At 53.0% G+C, this 16,254-nt stretch overlaps 2 protein-coding genes across 6 annotated transcripts in view; one reads left to right on the top strand and one right to left on the bottom strand.

The window, feature by feature from the left end:
* The window catches only part of LOC140470119 (histone-lysine N-methyltransferase SETDB1-like), a 556,598-nt gene that overhangs the window by 370,610 nt on the left and 169,734 nt on the right, over nucleotides 1-16,254 (top strand). The window lies entirely within an intron of this gene.
* The window catches only part of LOC140470118 (5-aminolevulinate synthase, erythroid-specific, mitochondrial-like), an 84,985-nt gene continuing 77,786 nt past the window's right edge, over nucleotides 9,056-16,254 (bottom strand). For all 4 annotated transcript variants that reach the window (XM_072566561.1, XM_072566562.1, XM_072566563.1 and 1 more), the window contains exon 11: nucleotides 9,056-13,162. In XM_072566561.1, the coding sequence (XP_072422662.1) occupies nucleotides 12,999-13,162 (164 nt within the window). In that variant the 3' untranslated portion in view covers nucleotides 9,056-12,998. The remainder of the gene's footprint in view (nucleotides 13,163-16,254) is intronic.

The raw sequence follows: 16,254 nt of genomic DNA, 5'->3' as shown, positions 1-16,254 counted from the left end.
TACCCACAACCGAAGTCAAGTTCGCTGGTGTATAATTACCCTCCCGAACAGCATTAGCAAATTTCAACCCCCACTCCCTGCACCACTGCACCACCAGGGATATTGGCACCCCCTCTGGTTTAGGTGCAGACCATGCGGTTTGTAGAGGTCCCACACCTAGCCCAGAATGAGCTCCAATGATCAAGGGATCCGAATCCCTCCCCACTACACCAACCCTTTAACCACGTGTTCAACTCCTGTCTCTCCCTATTCTTCGCCTTGCTAGCACGGGGCACGAGTAACAAACCAGAGATAACAGCTCTGTTTGTCCGAGCTGTAAGCTTCCACCCTAGCTCTGTCTTAAACCCCCGTCCCTTTTCCCCTCCTCTACTGAGTGGACCACGACTTGAGGCTGCTCCCCCCCTTCCCACCTCAGGATCCTGAAGGCACAATCTGAGACATCACGAAACCTGGCACCTGGGAGGCAACACACCAACCATGAGTCTCTCTTGTTCCCACAGAACCTCCTCTCTGTCCCCTTAACTATGGAGTCCTCAATGGTTAATGCTCTGCTCCTCTTCCCCCTTCCCTTCTGAACGACAGGGTCAGACTCTGCGCCAAAGACCTGTTACCCCCATGTCTTACCCCCATGGTCAGTCGCTCCCCGCCAACAGTATCCAACACAGTCTACTTTGTCGTTGAGGGGAACGGCCAACAGGGGGGATCCCTGCACTGCCTGCTGGTTCCCTTTCCATCCCCGGACTGTAATCCATCTGCCTTTTCCACGTACCTTCGGTGTGACTGCCTCCCTGTAGCTCCTTAAAAAGGTGTTGCTGGAAAAGCGCAGCAGGTCGGGCAGCATCCTGAAGGAGGGCTCATGCCCGAGACGTCGCTTCTCCTTCTCCTTGGATGCTGCCTGACCTGCTGCGCTTTTCCAGCGACACCTTTTTCAGCTCTGATCCCCAGTCCTCACTTTCTCCCTCTCAATACCCCCCTCCACCTCCCGAATGATCCAGAGTTCACCCAGCTCCAGCACCCGTTCCCTAACTCAGTTTTCGAGGAGCTGGAGTTGGGTGCACTTTCCGTAGAGGAAGACTAGTGGTGACTCTTACCTCCGACATTCTGCAGGATGACTCAACTGCCCTAACCTCCATTCCCACTGTTTAAAGTCGCAAAGAGGCGAGTGAAACCTAAAATGGAAACTTGTTCCCTTACCAATCCAGCGCGCAGACCCTATTCTTTCAGCTTAGCGGAGGAGGAGGTGTGGGAAACACTAGCTTTGTAGTGTTTTGGGTAAAGCAACCACCCAACTAACTCAGTGAGGAAGGAGAAAGGAAAGGAAGGAATAGGGAATCAGGGAGGGAGTCGAGATAAGAGGGAGTAGAGAATCAATGAGGGAGAAAGAGAATGAGGGGAATCAGTCAGGCGAAGAGATAGATGGGGAGTCAGTGATGGATGAGAGGGAGAGTGAGTTTCAGTTAAGGAAGAGAGAGGAATCATTGAGGGAGGAGAGAGAGAATAATCAGTCCCGAATCGAAAGAGAGAGTTGGGCAAGAATGAGGAAAGAGAGGAAAAGGGGTGAGTGAGCGAGTGAATGCCAAGAGTCAATGATTGAAGAGCCAGGGAGGGAGAGGAATCAGTGAGGGAGGGAAGAAAGATAAAAGTGGGAATCAGTAGGGAGGAGTGGAAAAACAGAGGAATCGTGAAAGGTGGAGAGAGAGGGTGGGAATCAGGGAGGAGCTCGAGAGAGAGATTGGGGAATCGGTGAGTGAGGAGAGGGGTGGAGTGAAGAATCAGGTAGAGGGCAGAGAATAAGTGAGGAAGGAGAGAGAGAATGCTGAATCAGTGAGGAGGAAGAGAGAGAGAGAGAATGGGGAATCAGTGAGGAGGACGAGAGAGGGAGAATGGGGATCAGTGAGGAGGAAGAGAGAGAGAATGGGGAATCAGTGAGGAGGAAGAGAGAGAGAAAGAGAATGGGGAATCAGTGAGAAGGAAGAGAGAGAGAGAGAGAATGGGGAATCAGTGAGGAGGAAGAGAGAGAGAGAGAATGGGGAATCAGTGATGAGGAAGAGAGAGAGAGAGAGAATGAGGAATCAGTGAGGAGGAAGAGAGAGAGAGAGAATGGGGAATCAGTGAGGAGGAAGAGAGGGAGAGAGAATGGGGAATCAGTGAGGAGGAAGAGAGAGGGAGAATGGGGAATCAGTGAGGAGGAAGAGAGAGAGACAGAGAGAATGGGGAATCATTGAGGAGGAAGAGAGAGAGAGAATGCGCAATCAGTGAGGAGGGAGAGAGAGTGAATGGGGAATCAGTGAGGAAGAAGATAGAGAGAGACAGAGAGAATGGGGAATCAGTGAGGACGAAGAGAGAGAGAGAATGGAAACAGCAGATTTCGGTTTGAACTGAACACGGATTTTTTTCTTCCAAAGGATTGGACATCCGTCAAATTCCATGCCCAGGGAAACAGTTGAGGCTATCCTGCTGAATATTTTTGAGGCAAGGTTTTTGAAAAGTGGAGGATTTTAGAGTTGTGGTGAGTGGGTGGGGAAGTAGACCTGAGTCCACAATAATTTATTTTGAAATCTCCATTTTGTGGATGAGCTTTCTGTTAGAAACTAAGATGTCTGTGACAATGAAGGAGCCCGAAATTTGGAGCAAATAGATGAGGAGTCTTCTCTGTTGGTCATTCAGATTTGTCATGCTACCACAGGGAATTTGCATGCAATTCTTTATAACCTGGTAGCTGTGTTTCACTCTGCATGCTCACTGGCGAGATCAGCATGACTTCTGTCAGCTCCCACATTTCTCCATTGAATTTGGGTTAAATCAGCCCCTGGGTTTTTAGAGTCATAGTCATAGAGATGTACAGCACAGAAACAGACCCTTCGGTCCAACAGGATATCCCAACCCAATCTAGTCCCACCTGCCAGCACCCGGCCCGTATCCCTCCAAACCCTTCCTATTCATACACCCATCCAAATGCCCTTTTAAATGTTGCAGTTGTACCTGACTCTTTATGCTACTGGTGGTATCATTCAGAGAGGAGAAAGTGAGGACGGCAGATGCTGGAGATCGGAGCTGAAAAATGTGGTGCTGGAAAAGCGCAGCAGGTCAGGCAGCATCCAAAGAGCAGGAAGGGCAAATGCCCGAAACGTCAATTCTCCTGCTCCTTGGATGCTGCCTGACTTGCTGCACTTTTCCAGTATCATTCAGAGGGTCTATAATGTGCCTGTAGAGGTGCCTCTGCCCAGGGCAGGTATAGTATAGAAGACGATAGCAAGCAAAGTATATTGTCCCCATCAAACATTCCCAGGACAGGTACAGCGTGAGGTATGGACTGGAGCTCTCTCTCTCATAGTCCCTGATGTCCATTATCTCCTGAAGTGTGACACTCATCTCCCAAGCCAGTGCTCGACTCTGCCCAATTTTAGCAAACGATTCCTACAGCTCCGAACAGATCGAGGATATGAGTTCCCCGATTGGGGATGTTAATCTGGCCCATTCAGGGAGGCCTGACCGACAGATGTAAACAGGAGCGTCACAGATTCCGACACTGAGGGCTGGCCTCGGAGGGAGCTGGCCTCTGAGGGAGCTGGGATATGAGGGAGCTGGGATCTGAGGGAGCTGGGCTCTGAGGGAGCTCGGATCTGAGGGAGCTGGCCTCGGAGGGAGCTAGGATCTGAGGGAGCTGGGATCTGAGGGAGCTGGGATCTGAGGGAGCTGGACTCTGAGGGAGCTGACCTCTGAGGGAGCTGGGATCTGAGGGAGCTGGGCTCTGAGGGAGCTGGACTATGAGGGAGCTGGGCTCTGAGGGAGCTGACCTCTGAGGGAGCTGGGATCTGAGGGAGCTGGACTATGAGGGAGCTGGGATCTGAGGGAGCTGGGCTCTGAGGGAGCTGGACTATGAGGGAGCAGGGCTCTAAGGGAGCTGGGATCTGAGGGAGCTGGGCTCTGAGGGAGCTGGGCTCTGAGGGGGCTGGGCTCTGAGGGACCTGGACTCTGAGGGAGCTGGACTATGAGGGAGCTGGGATCTGAGGGACCTGGCCTCTGAGGGAGCTGGGCTCTGAGGGAGCTGACCTCTGAGGGAGCTGGACTGTGAGGGAGCTGACCTCTGAGGGAGCTGACCTCTGAGGGAACTGACCTCTGAGGGAGCTGGACTCTGAGGGAGCTGACCTCTGAGGGAGCTGGGCTCTAAGGGAGCTGACCTCTGAGGGAGCTGGGCTCTAAGGGACCTGGGCTCTGAGGAACCTGGGCTCTGAGGGACCTGGGCTCTGAGGGAGCTGACCTCTGAGGGAGCTGGGCTCTGAGGGACCTGGCCTCTGAGGGAGCTGGGCTCTGAGGGAGCTGACCTCTGAGGGAGCTGGACTGTGAGGGAGCTGACCTCTGAGGGAGCTGACCTCTGAGGGAACTGACCTCTGAGGGAGCTGGACTCTGAGGGAGCTGACCTCTGAGGGAGCTGGACTCTAAGGGACCTGGGCTCTGAGGAACCTGGGCTCTGAGGGACCTGGGCTCTGAGGGAGCTGACCTCTGAGGAACCTGGGCTCTGAGGGACCTGGGCTCTGAGGGAGCTGACCTCTGAGGGAGCTGGGCTCTGAGGGAGCTGACCTCTGAGGGAGCTGGATTCTGAGGGAGCTGACCTCTGAGGGAGCTGGCCTCTGAGGGAGCTGACCTCTGAGGAACCTGGGCTCTGAGGGAGCTGACCTCTGAGGAACCTGGGCTCTGAGGGACCTGGGCTCTGAGGGAGCTGACCTCTGAGGGACCTGGGCTCTGAGGGAGATGGGCTCTAAGGGACCTGGGCTCTGAGGGAGCTGACCTCTGAGGGACCTGGGCTCTGAGGGAGATGGGCTCTGAGGGAGCTGACCTCTGAGGAACCTGGGCTCTGAGGGAGCTGACCTCTGAGGAACCTGGGCTCTGAGGGACCTGGGCTCTGAGGGAGCTGACCTCTGAGGAACCTGGGCTCTGAGGGAGCTGACCTCTGAGGGACCTGGGCTCTGAGGGAGATGGGCTCTAAGGGACCTGGGCTCTGAGGGAGCTGACCTCTGAGGGACCTGGGCTCTGAGGGAGCTGGACTCTGAGGGAGCTGACCTCTGAGGAACCTGGCCTCTGAGGGAGCTGGCCTCTGAGGGAGCTGGCCTCTGAGGGAGCTGGGCTCTGAGGGAGCTGACCTCTGAGGGAGCTGGGCTCTGAGGGAGCTGGGCTCTGAGGGAGATGGGCTCTGAGGGAGATGGGCTCTGAGGGAGCTGGGCTCTGAGGGAGCTGACCTCTGAGGGAGCTGGGCTCTGAGGAACCTGGCCTCTGAGGGAGCTGGGCTCTGAGGGAGCTGACCTCTGAGGGAGCTGGGCTCTGAGGGAGCTGGGCTCTGAGGGAGCTGACCTCTGAAGGAACTGACCTCTGAGGGAGCTGGACTCTGAGGGAGATGGGCTCTGAGGAACCTGGCCTCTGAGGGAGCTGGCCTCTGAGGAACCTGGGCTCTGAGGGACCTGGGCTCTGAGGGAGCTGACCTCTGAGGGAGCTGGGCTCTGAGGGAGCTGACCTCTGAGGGAGCTGGACTGTGAGGGAGCTGACCTCTGAGGGAGCTGACCTCTGAGGGAACTGACCTCTGAGGGAGCTGGACTCTGAGGGAGCTGACCTCTGAGGGAGCTGGACTCTAAGGGACCTGGGCTCTGAGGAACCTGGGCTCTGAGGGACCTGGGCTCTGAGGGAGCTGACCTCTGAGGAACCTGGGCTCTGAGGGACCTGGGCTCTGAGGGAGCTGACCTCTGAGGGAGCTGGGCTCTGAGGGAGCTGACCTCTGAGGGAGCTGGATTCTGAGGGACCTGGGCTCTGAGGGACCTGGGCTCTGAGGGAGCTGACCTCTGAGGGAGCTGGGCTCTGAGGGAGCTGACCTCTGAGGAACCTGGGCTCTGAGGGACCTGGGCTCTGAGGGAGCTGACCTCTGAGGGACCTGGGCTCTGAGGGAGATGGGCTCTAAGGGACCTGGGCTCTGAGGGAGCTGACCTCTGAGGGACCTGGGCTCTGAGGGAGATGGGCTCTGAGGGACCTGGGCTCTGAGGGAGCTGGGCTCTGAGGGAGCTGGGCTCTGAGGGACCTGGGCTCTGAGGGAGATGGGCTCTGAGGGAGCTGACCTCTGAGGAACCTGGGCTCTGAGGGAGCTGACCTCTGAGGAACCTGGGCTCTGAGGGACCTGGGCTCTGAGGGAGCTGACCTCTGAGGAACCTGGGCTCTGAGGGAGCTGACCTCTGAGGGACCTGGGCTCTGAGGGAGATGGGCTCTAAGGGACCTGGGCTCTGAGGGAGCTGACCTCTGAGGGACCTGGGCTCTGAGGGAGCTGGACTCTGAGGGAGCTGACCTCTGAGGAACCTGGCCTCTGAGGGAGCTGGCCTCTGAGGGAGCTGGCCTCTGAGGGAGCTGGGCTCTGAGGGAGCTGACCTCTGAGGGAGCTGGGCTCTGAGGGAGCTGACCTCTGAGGGACCTGGGCTCTGAGGGAGATGGGCTCTAAGGGACCTGGGCTCTGAGGGAGCTGACCTCTGAGGGACCTGGGCTCTGAGGGAGATGGGCTCTGAGGGACCTGGGCTCTGAGGGAGATGGGCTCTGAGGGAGCTGACCTCTGAGGGACTTGGGCTCTGAGGGAGATGGGCTCTGAGGGAGCTGGGATCTGAGGGAGCTGGACTATGAGGGACCTGGGCTCTGAGGGAGCTGGACTCTGAGGGAGCTGGGATCTGAGGGAGCTGGGATCTGAGGGAGCTGGACTCTGAGGGAGCTGACCTCTGAGGGACCTGGGCTCTGAGGGAGATGGGCTCTGAGGGAGCTGACCTCTGAGGGACTTGGGCTCTGAGGGAGATGGGCTCTGAGGGAGCTGGGCTCTGAGGGAGCTGACCTCTGAGGGAGTCAAGGACTATTCGTGTGTAAGTAAAGTGTGTTTTGGTGGTGGGATAGCAACCACTGTGGAGTATTTTACCTTGTGTCGACCCGTCATCTCTGACATTGTTCATCTGGTTGATGGTGACCATGGAGAAAAAAGGACAGCTTCAGTATTAAGAGGATGAACTTTTAATCTTATTCTCAGGCTGGTGTGTAATCACACTGCATTACTTTATTGTGTTGAGGATTTATGTAGGTCATTACAGCAATTTGCTTTACTCAGATGAAACGTTTCTGCTTGGTTGATTGAGAAAATAAATCCAGATGGTTTTTGTATAGATTGGTTTCTATATAATGATCCAAAGACACTTGATCTATTTGTCATTTTGTGTTGTTTTAGCATGGAGAGCTGAGGCCAAATGTAGTCCTCAGGGGATAAATCAATGCAGGGGCATTATTTAATCAGTCAGCAAATACACATAACGCAGCAGAAAGTTCTGGAATAACTGAGCAGATCTAGCAGCCTCTGTGGTAGCATTTCAGAACACTGCACCTTTGAGTTCTGATCACAGTGTGAGGATTTGGCGAAGGTTTGTAGCTCAGGTGGTCGGTTTGCTCGCCAAGCTGGTGGGTTTGTCCTCAGATGTTTCGTCACCCTGCTAGGTAACATCTTCAGTGAGCCTCCAGTGAATGTAATGTAATTGGAAAGACCTGATTTATTTGGTAAGCTGAGTACTAGAGTTGGTTGGATTTCTGGATGTAGGTTTGCTCGCTGAGCTGGAAGGTTCATTTCCAGACGTTTCGTCACCCTGCTAGGTAACATCTTCAGTGGGCCACCAGGTGAAGCCCTACTGATAATTCCTGCTTTCTATTTATATATTTGGGTTTCTTTGGGCTGGTATGGTCGTTTCCTGTGGTGACATCATTTCCTGTGGTGATGTCATTTCCTGTTCTTTTTCTAAGGGGTCTAACTCGATGAGTTTGTTGATAGAGTTCCGGTTGGAAGGCTCTGAGGGAGCTGTCCTCTGAGGGTGTCAAGGAACTACGCAGAGCAGAGGAAACTCACTTATCCCGTGTGTTCAAAAAGAATGGGTACCCAATGAACACAGTCCGCCGATTTCTCAGCAACAAACCCCAAACAAGCAGACAAAATACGTCCAGAAACCCTTGCCCCTCTCCCCTACATCAAAGACACCTTGGAAATGACTGCCAGACTCTCATGGTAGCCCACAAACCCACCCCCACACACTAAAACAGCAGCTAATGAACTTGAAAGACCCAATACAGACAACCTGCAAAACTAACGTCATTTACAAAATACCGTGCAAGAACTATAACAAATACTACATTGGACAAGCAGGCAGAAAACTAGCCACCAGAATACATGAACACCAACTAGCCACAAAATGACATGACCTTCCCTCACTAGTATCCTTACATACAGATAAGGAAGGACACCCACTTTGGCTGGGAGAAAACATCTATCCTAGGACAAGCCAAACAGAGAAACGCACAAGAATTCCTAGAAGCATGGCATTCCAACCAGAACTCTATCAACTAACACATCGAATTAGATCCCATCTACTTCGACCCCTGAGAAAAAGAACAGGAAATGACATCACCACAGGAAATGACATCACCAACCCAAAGCAACCCAGACATGTAAATAGAAAGCAGGAAACATCAGCAGTGCTTCGTCCAGAGGCTCACTGAAGACGTTACCTCGTAGGGGGACGAAACATCTGGAAATGAGCCTTCCAGCTCAGCGAGCAAACCGACATCCCGAACCTCAACCTGAGCCACAAATCTCAAAACTCACTTGGTCGGACTTAGTCGACTTTGGAGAAATCTTGGCTGCGAAGAGCTCACGTTGGCAGGGTCAGAGGAGAGCAGCAGAAAGAAGTCATGATACATTTGCAGAAAGTATTCTCCTTGATACACTTGGTGTTGTAGTGAAGGACCTGGGGTAGAGATTTGGAATTGCAGCAAAGCTGAGAACAGAACATTACATTGTGGATTGCAGAGTGCTAAAGTGAGGGCTGGAGGGTATATCAGAGTCGAAGAGTGTGGTGCTGGAAAAGCACAGCTGGTCAGGCAACATCCGAGGAGCAGGGGAATCAACATTTCGGGAATAAGACCTTCATCAGGAATGAAGACCTCTATTTGGATAGAAATAGCGTGGAAAGTTATGGGAGAAAAGCAGATTGACACTAGGTAGTAATAGGTAAAAATGAGGTTTATTCCTGATGAAGGGCTTTTGCCCGAGACGTCGATTTCGCTGCTCCTTGGATGCTGCCTGAACTGCTGTGCTCTTCCAGCACCACTAATCCAGAAACTAGGTAGTAATACTCATTTGAAGATGTGCTACAGGCATGATGGGAACAGCTTCCTCCTGAGTCGTAATAATGCTGGGATATCAGAAGGCTGCAGTTATTGGTGTGGAACATATCAGAGTGCTACCATGAAGGGTACAGAGTGCATCAGAGGGGAATGTGAAATGTCAGAGTGTTACAGTGAGGGGTGAGGGGTATATCAGGGTGTTACAGTGAGGGGTGTGGGGTATATCAGTATGTTACAGTGAGGGGTGAGGGGTATATCAGGGTGTTACAGTGAGAGGTGTGGGGTATATCAGTGTGTTACAGTGAGGTGTGTGGGGTATATCAGTGTGTTACAGTGAGGGGTGTGGGGTATATCAGTGTGTTACAGTGAGGGGTGTGGGGTATATCAGTGTGTTACAGTGAGGGGTGAGGGGTATATCAGGGTGTTACAGTGAGGGGTGTGGGGTATATCAGTGTGTTACAGTGAGGGGTGAGGGGTATATCCGGGTGTGACAGTGAGGGGTGTGGGGTATATCAGGGTGTTACAGTGAAGGGTGTGGGGTATATCAGTGTGTTACAGTGAGGGGTGTGGGGTATATCAGGGTGTTACAGTGAGGGGTGTGGGGTATATCAGTGTGTTACAGTGAGGGGTGTGGGGTATATCAGTGTGTTACAGTGTGGGGTGTGGGGTATATCAGGGTGTTACAGTGAGGGGTGTGGGGTATATCAGGGTGAAACAGTGAGGGGTGTGGGGTATATCAGTGTGTTACAGTGAGGGGTGAGGGGTATATCAGGGTGTTACAGTGAGGGGTGTGGGGTATATCAGTGTGTTACAGTGAGGGGTGAGGGGTATATCAGGGTGTTACAGTGAGGGGTGTGGGGTATATCAGGGTGTTACAGTGAGGGGTGAGGGGTATATCAGGGTGTAACAGTGAGGTGTGTGGGGTATGTCAGTGTGTTACAGTGAGGGGTGTGGGGTATATCAGGGTGTTACAGTGAGGGGTGTGGGGTATATCAGGGTGTTACAGTGAGGGGTGTGGGGTATATCGGGGTGTTACAGTGAGGGGTGTGGGGTATATCAGGGTGTTACAGTGAGGGGTGTGTGGTACATCAGTGTGTTACAGTGTGGGGTGTGTGGTATATCAGGGTGTTACAGTGAGGGGTGTGGGATATATCAGTGTGTTACAGTGAGGGGTGTGGGGTATATCAGGGTGTTACAGTGAGGGGTGAGGGGTATATCAGGGTGTTACAGTGAGGGGTGTGGGGTATATCAGGGTGTTACAGTGAGGGGTGAGGGGTATATCAGGGTGTTACAGTGAGGGGTGAGGGGTATATCAGTGTATTATAGTGAGGGGTGTGGGGTATATCAGTGTGTTACAGTGAGGGGCGTGGGGTACATCAGGGTGTTACAGTGAGGAGTGTGGGGTATATCAGTGTGTTACAGTGAGGGGTGTGGGGTATGTCAGTGTATTATAGTGAGGGGTGTGGGGTATATCAGTGTGTTACAGTGAGGGGCGTGGGGTACATCAGGGTGTTACAGTGAGGAGTGTGGGGTATATCAGTGTATTATAGTGAGGGGTGTGGGGTATATCAGTGTGTTACAGTGAGGGGCGTGGGGTATATCAGTGTGTTACAGTGAGGAGTGTGGGGTATATCAGTGTATTATAGTGAGGGGTGTGGGGTATATCAGTGTGTTACAGTGAGGGGCGTGGGGTACATCAGGGTGTTACAGTGAGGAGTGTGGGGTATATCAGTGTATTATAATGAGGGGTGTGGGGTATATCAGTGTGTTACAGTGAGGGGTGTGGGGTATATCAGTGTGTTACAGTGAGGGGTGAGGGGTATATCAGGGTGTTACAGTGAGGGGTGTGGGGTATATCAGGGTGTTACAGTGAGGGGTGAGGGGTATATCAGGGTGTAACAGTGAGGGGTGTGGGGTATGTCAGTGTGTTACAGTGAGGGGTGTGGGATATATCAGTGTGTTACAGTGAGGGGTGTGGGGTATATCAGGGTGTTACAGTGAGGGGTGAGGGGTATATCAGGGTGTTACAGTGAGGGGTGTGGGGTATATCAGGGTGTTACAGTGAGGGGTGAGGGGTATATCAGTGTATTATAGTGAGGGGTGTGGGGTATATCAGTATGTTACAGTGAGGGGTGTGGGGTATATCAGTGTGTTACAGTGAGGGGCGTGGGGTACATCAGGGTGTTACAGTGAGGAGTGTGGGGTATATCAGGGTATTATAGTGAGGGGTGTGGGGTATATCAGTGTGTTACAGTGAGGGGTGTGGGGTATATCAGGGTGTTACAGTGAGGGGCGTGGGGTACATCAGGGTGTTACAGTGAGGGGTGTGGGGTATATCAGGGTGTTACAGTGAGGGGTGTGGGGTATATCAGTGTGATACAGTGAGGGGTGTGGGGTATATCAGGGTGTTACAGTGAGGGGTGTGGGGTATATCAGGGTGTTACAGTGAGGGGTGTGGGGTATATCAGGGTATTATAGTGAGGGGTGTGGGGTATATCAGTGTGTTACAGTGAGGGGTGTGGGGTATATCAGGGTGTTATAGTGAGGGGTGTGGGGTATATCAGTGTGTTACAGTGAGGGGTGTGGGGTATATCAGGGTGTTGCAGTGAGGGGTGTGGGGTATATCAGGGTGTTACAGTGAGGGGGTGTGGGGTATATCAGGGTGTTATAGTGAGGGGTGTGGGGTATATCAGGGTGTTACAGTGAGGTGCGTGGGGTACATCAGGGTGTTACAGTGAGGGGTGTGGGGTATATCAGTGTGTTACAGTGAGGGGTGTGGGGTATATCAGTGTGTTACAGTGAGGGGTGTGGGGTATATCAGTATGTTACAGTGAGGGGTGTGGGGTATATCAGGGTATTATAGTGAGGGGTGTGGGGTATATCAGTGTGTTACAGTGAGGGGCGTGGGGTACATCAGGGTGTTACAGTGAGGAGTGTGGGGTATATCAGGGTGTTACAGTGAGGGGTGTGGGGTATATCAGGGTGTTACAGTGAGGGGTGTGGGGTATATCAGTGTGTTACAGTGAGGGGTGTGGGGTATATCAGGGTATTATAGTGAGGGGTGTGGGGTATATCAGGGTGTTACAGTGAGGGGTGTGGGGTATATCAGGGTGTGACAGTGAGGGGTGTGGGGTATATCAGGGTGTTACAGTGAGGGGTGTGGGGTATATCAGGGTGTTACAGTGAGGGGTGTGGGGTATATCAGTGTGTTACAGTGAGGGGTGTGGGGTATATCAGGGTGTTACAGTGAGGGGTGTGGGGTATATCAGTGTGTTACAGTGAGGGGTGTGGAGTATATCGGGGTGTTACAGTGAGGGGTGTGGGTTATATCAGGGTGTCACAGTGAGGGGTGTGGGGTATATCAGTGTGTTACAGTGAGGGGTGTGGGGTATATCAGGGTGTTACAGTGAGGGGTGTGGGGTATATCAGTGTGTTACAGTGAGGGGTGTGGGGTATATCAGGGTGTTACAGTGAGGGGTGTGGGGTATATCAGGGTATTACAGTGAGGGGTGTGGGGTATATCAGGGTGTTAGAGTGAGGGGTGTGGGGTATATCAGGGTGTTACAGTGAGGGGTGTGGGGTATATCAGGGTGTTACAGTGAGGGGGTGTGGGGTATATCAGAGTGTTACAGTGAGGGGTGTGGGGTATATCAGGGTGTTACAGAGAGGGGTGTGGGGTATATCAGGGTGTTACAGAGACAATGTTCTGAGTGAGGCGTTGATGAGTGTGTTATTGAGGTGTGTCGATAGTTACTGATCCTCTCGTTGTCATGTGATTGTGTCGGGGTGGTTTCCTGAGGTGAACTCCGTGAGCTGTCGTTTCAGGCGTAGGCGGTGACATACTGCCCCTCCATCCTGCCGAAGTAAGAACGCTCCCATTCGCTCATCAGCTCAAAGTGCAGGGGGCGTTGGCAGTAGCTGCAGGTCGGCGAGGTCACCGACTGGATGGGAAGCCCCAACTCCTTCCAAACGTCAACCAGGCAATCTGGAAATCAAAAGCCTCTTTGGTGAGGGGGTGGCAAGAGGAACCGGCGCTAACTATTGTTAATAAGAGCAGAAGAACTGGCAGCGGGAGTAGGCCATTCGGCCCTTCCAGCCGCCGCCCCGCCAATTCACCGAGATCATGGCGGACCTTTCCGTGACCTCAGCCCCACTCACCTCTGACCTCTCAGCACAACCTCCATTCGTTTTTTTTTTGTGTTCAAATAATTATCGATCTTAGTTTTAAAAACATTTACTGAGGGAGCCTCAGCTGCTTCACTGGGCTGGGAATTCACAAATTCACAACCCCTCTGGGTCAAATTCCTACTTAATTCAGTCTGAAATCTGCTCCCCCTCATTTTGAGCCTATGCCCCCTTGTCCTCACTTCACCTACCAGTGGAAACATCCTCTCTACGTCTATCGTATCTATTCTCTTCATAATTTTATACGTTTCTACAAGATCACCGCCCCCCACCAACCCCCCCAATCCTTCTGAATTCCAATGAATCTCATCCCAGTCTACTCAGTCTGTCCTCATACGTCAACCCTCTCAACTCCAGAATGAACCTCCTCTGCATTCCCTCCAGTTGCCAATATATCCTTCTCAAGTCAGGAGACCAAGATCGCATGAAGTACTCCAGGTGTGGCCTCACCAGCACCGTTACAGCCGATACAGTCATCGATGTAGCGGGGGTTGGTGCCAGTGTAGCCCCCACCTTTTCCTCCGCTACATCGATGACTGTATCGGCGCTACCTCGTGCTCCCACGAGGAGGTTGAACAGTCCATCCACTTTACTAACACCTTCCACCCCGACCTCAAATTTACCTGGACCGTCTCAGACTCTTCCCTCCCCTTCCTCGACCTCTCCATTTCTGTCTCGGGTGACCGAATCAACACAGACATTTACTATAAACCGACCGACTCCCACAGCTACCTAGACTACACCTCCTCCCACCCTGCCCCTGTAAAAACGCCATCCCATATTCCCAATTCCTTCATCTCCGCCGCATCTGCTCCCAGGAGGACCAGTTCCAATGCCGTACCACCCAGATGGCCTCCTTCTTCAAAGACCGCAATATCCCCCCAGACGTGGTTGACGATGCCCTCCACCCCATCTCCTCCACTTCCCGCTCCTCCGCCCTTGAGCCCCGCCCCTCCAATCGCCACCAGGACAGAACCCCAACTGGTCCTCACCTACCACCCCACCTACCCCCAGATATATCGTATCGTCCTTCGTCATTTCTGCCACCTCTAAACAGACCCCACCACCAAGGATATCTTTCCCTCCCCTCCCCTATCAGCGTTCCGGAAAGACCACTCCCTCTGTGACTCCCTCGTCAGGTCCACACCCCCCACCAACCCAACCTTCACTCCCGGCACCTTCCCCTGCAACCTCAAGAAATGCAAAACTTGCGCCCACACCTCCCCCCTCCCTTACTTCCCTCCAAGGCCCCAAGGGATCCTTCCATATCCGCCACAAATTCACCTGCACCTCCACACACATCATTTACTGCATCCGCTGCACCCGATGTGACCTCCTCTATATTGGGGAGACAGGCCGCCTACTTACGGAACGTTTCAGAGAACACCTCTGGGACACCCGCACCAACCAACCCAACCACCCTGTGGCTCAACACTTCAACTCCCCCTCCCACTCCACCAAGGACATGCAGGTCCTTGGCCTCCTCCATCGCCAGACCATGGCAATACGACGGCTGGAGGAAGAGCGCCTCATCTTCCGCCTAGGAACCCTCCAACCACAAGGGATGAACTCCGATTTCTCCAGTTTCCTCATTTCCCCTCCCCCCACCTTATCTCAGTCCCAACCCTCGAACTCAGCACCGCCTTCCTAACCTGCAATCTTCTTCCTGATCTCTCCGGTCCCACCCCCACTCCGGCCTATCACCCTCACCTTGACCTCCTTCCACCTATCGCATTCCCAACGCCCCTCCCCCAAGTCCCTCCTCCCTACCTTTTATCTTAGCCTGCTGGGCACACCTTCCTCATTCCTGAAGCAGGGCTGATGCCCGAAACGTCGATTCTCCTGCCTCCTTGGATGCTGCCTGACCTGCTGCGCTTTTCCAGCCACACATTTTTCAGCTCATGCTAAATTGCCCATCGTGTTAGGTGCGTTAGTCAGAGGGGAATGAGTCTGGGTGGGCTACTCTTCGGTGGGTCGGTGTAGGGCCGAAGGGCCTGTTCCCACACTGTAGGGGAATCTAATATAATCGGAAAATTTAAGAACTTGCATTTCTGCAGCTATGTCCACAACCTTTGGACTTGCCAAAGTGTTTTGTAGTTAATTCAGCACTTTTGCAACCCATGTGTGTTCCACAATAGTTTGCAAAGAGGATCTGACAATCGAGCCTGGCGTCAGTGGTGGGAAAGTTGCTGGAGAAGGTCCTGAGGGATAGGATCTATTTATATTTCGAAAAGAATGGGCCTATCAGTGATAGGCAACATGGTTCTGTGCGGGGGGGAGATCGTGCCGTGCCAACTTAATAGAGTTCTTCGAGGAAGTGACCAAGCTGGTAGATGAAGGAAGGGCTGTTGATGTCATGTACATGGGCTTTGGTCAGACGTTTTGATAAGGTTCCCCCTGGCAGACTAATGGAGAAAGTGAAGTCACATGGTGTGCAGGGTGTTCTAGCGAGGTGGATAAAGAACTGGCTGAACAACCAGATTGTGGGTGGCACAGTGGTTAGCACTGTTGCCTCACAGCGCCAGAGACCTGGGTTCAATTCCCACCTCAGGCGACTGACTGTGTGGAGTTTGCACGTTCTTCCCCGTGTCGTGTCTGTGTGGGTTTCCTCCCACAGTCCAAAGATGTGCAGGTCAGGTGAATTGGCCATGCTAAATTGCCCCTAGTGTTAGGTAAGGGGTAAATGTATGGGTGGGTGGCGGGTCGGTGTGGACTTGTTGGGCCGAAGGGCCTGTTTCCACACTGTAATGTCATCTAATCAACCAACATATCTTCATTTTTACCCTGGCGATGTTGGTCGAGAGAAGAGTTTTAGCCCAGGGAAGCTGCCTGCTTTTATTCCAGCATTGGCTGTGGGATCTTTCATGTTTTGTTACAGGGCCCCCTTCCTTC

This window comes from Chiloscyllium punctatum, chromosome 50 (genome assembly GCF_047496795.1).
Source record: "Chiloscyllium punctatum isolate Juve2018m chromosome 50, sChiPun1.3, whole genome shotgun sequence".
Lineage (NCBI taxonomy): Eukaryota > Metazoa > Chordata > Chondrichthyes > Orectolobiformes > Hemiscylliidae > Chiloscyllium > Chiloscyllium punctatum.
The sequence above is the reverse complement of the archived record's forward strand: the minus strand, read 5'-3'. Positions and strand labels throughout refer to the sequence as shown.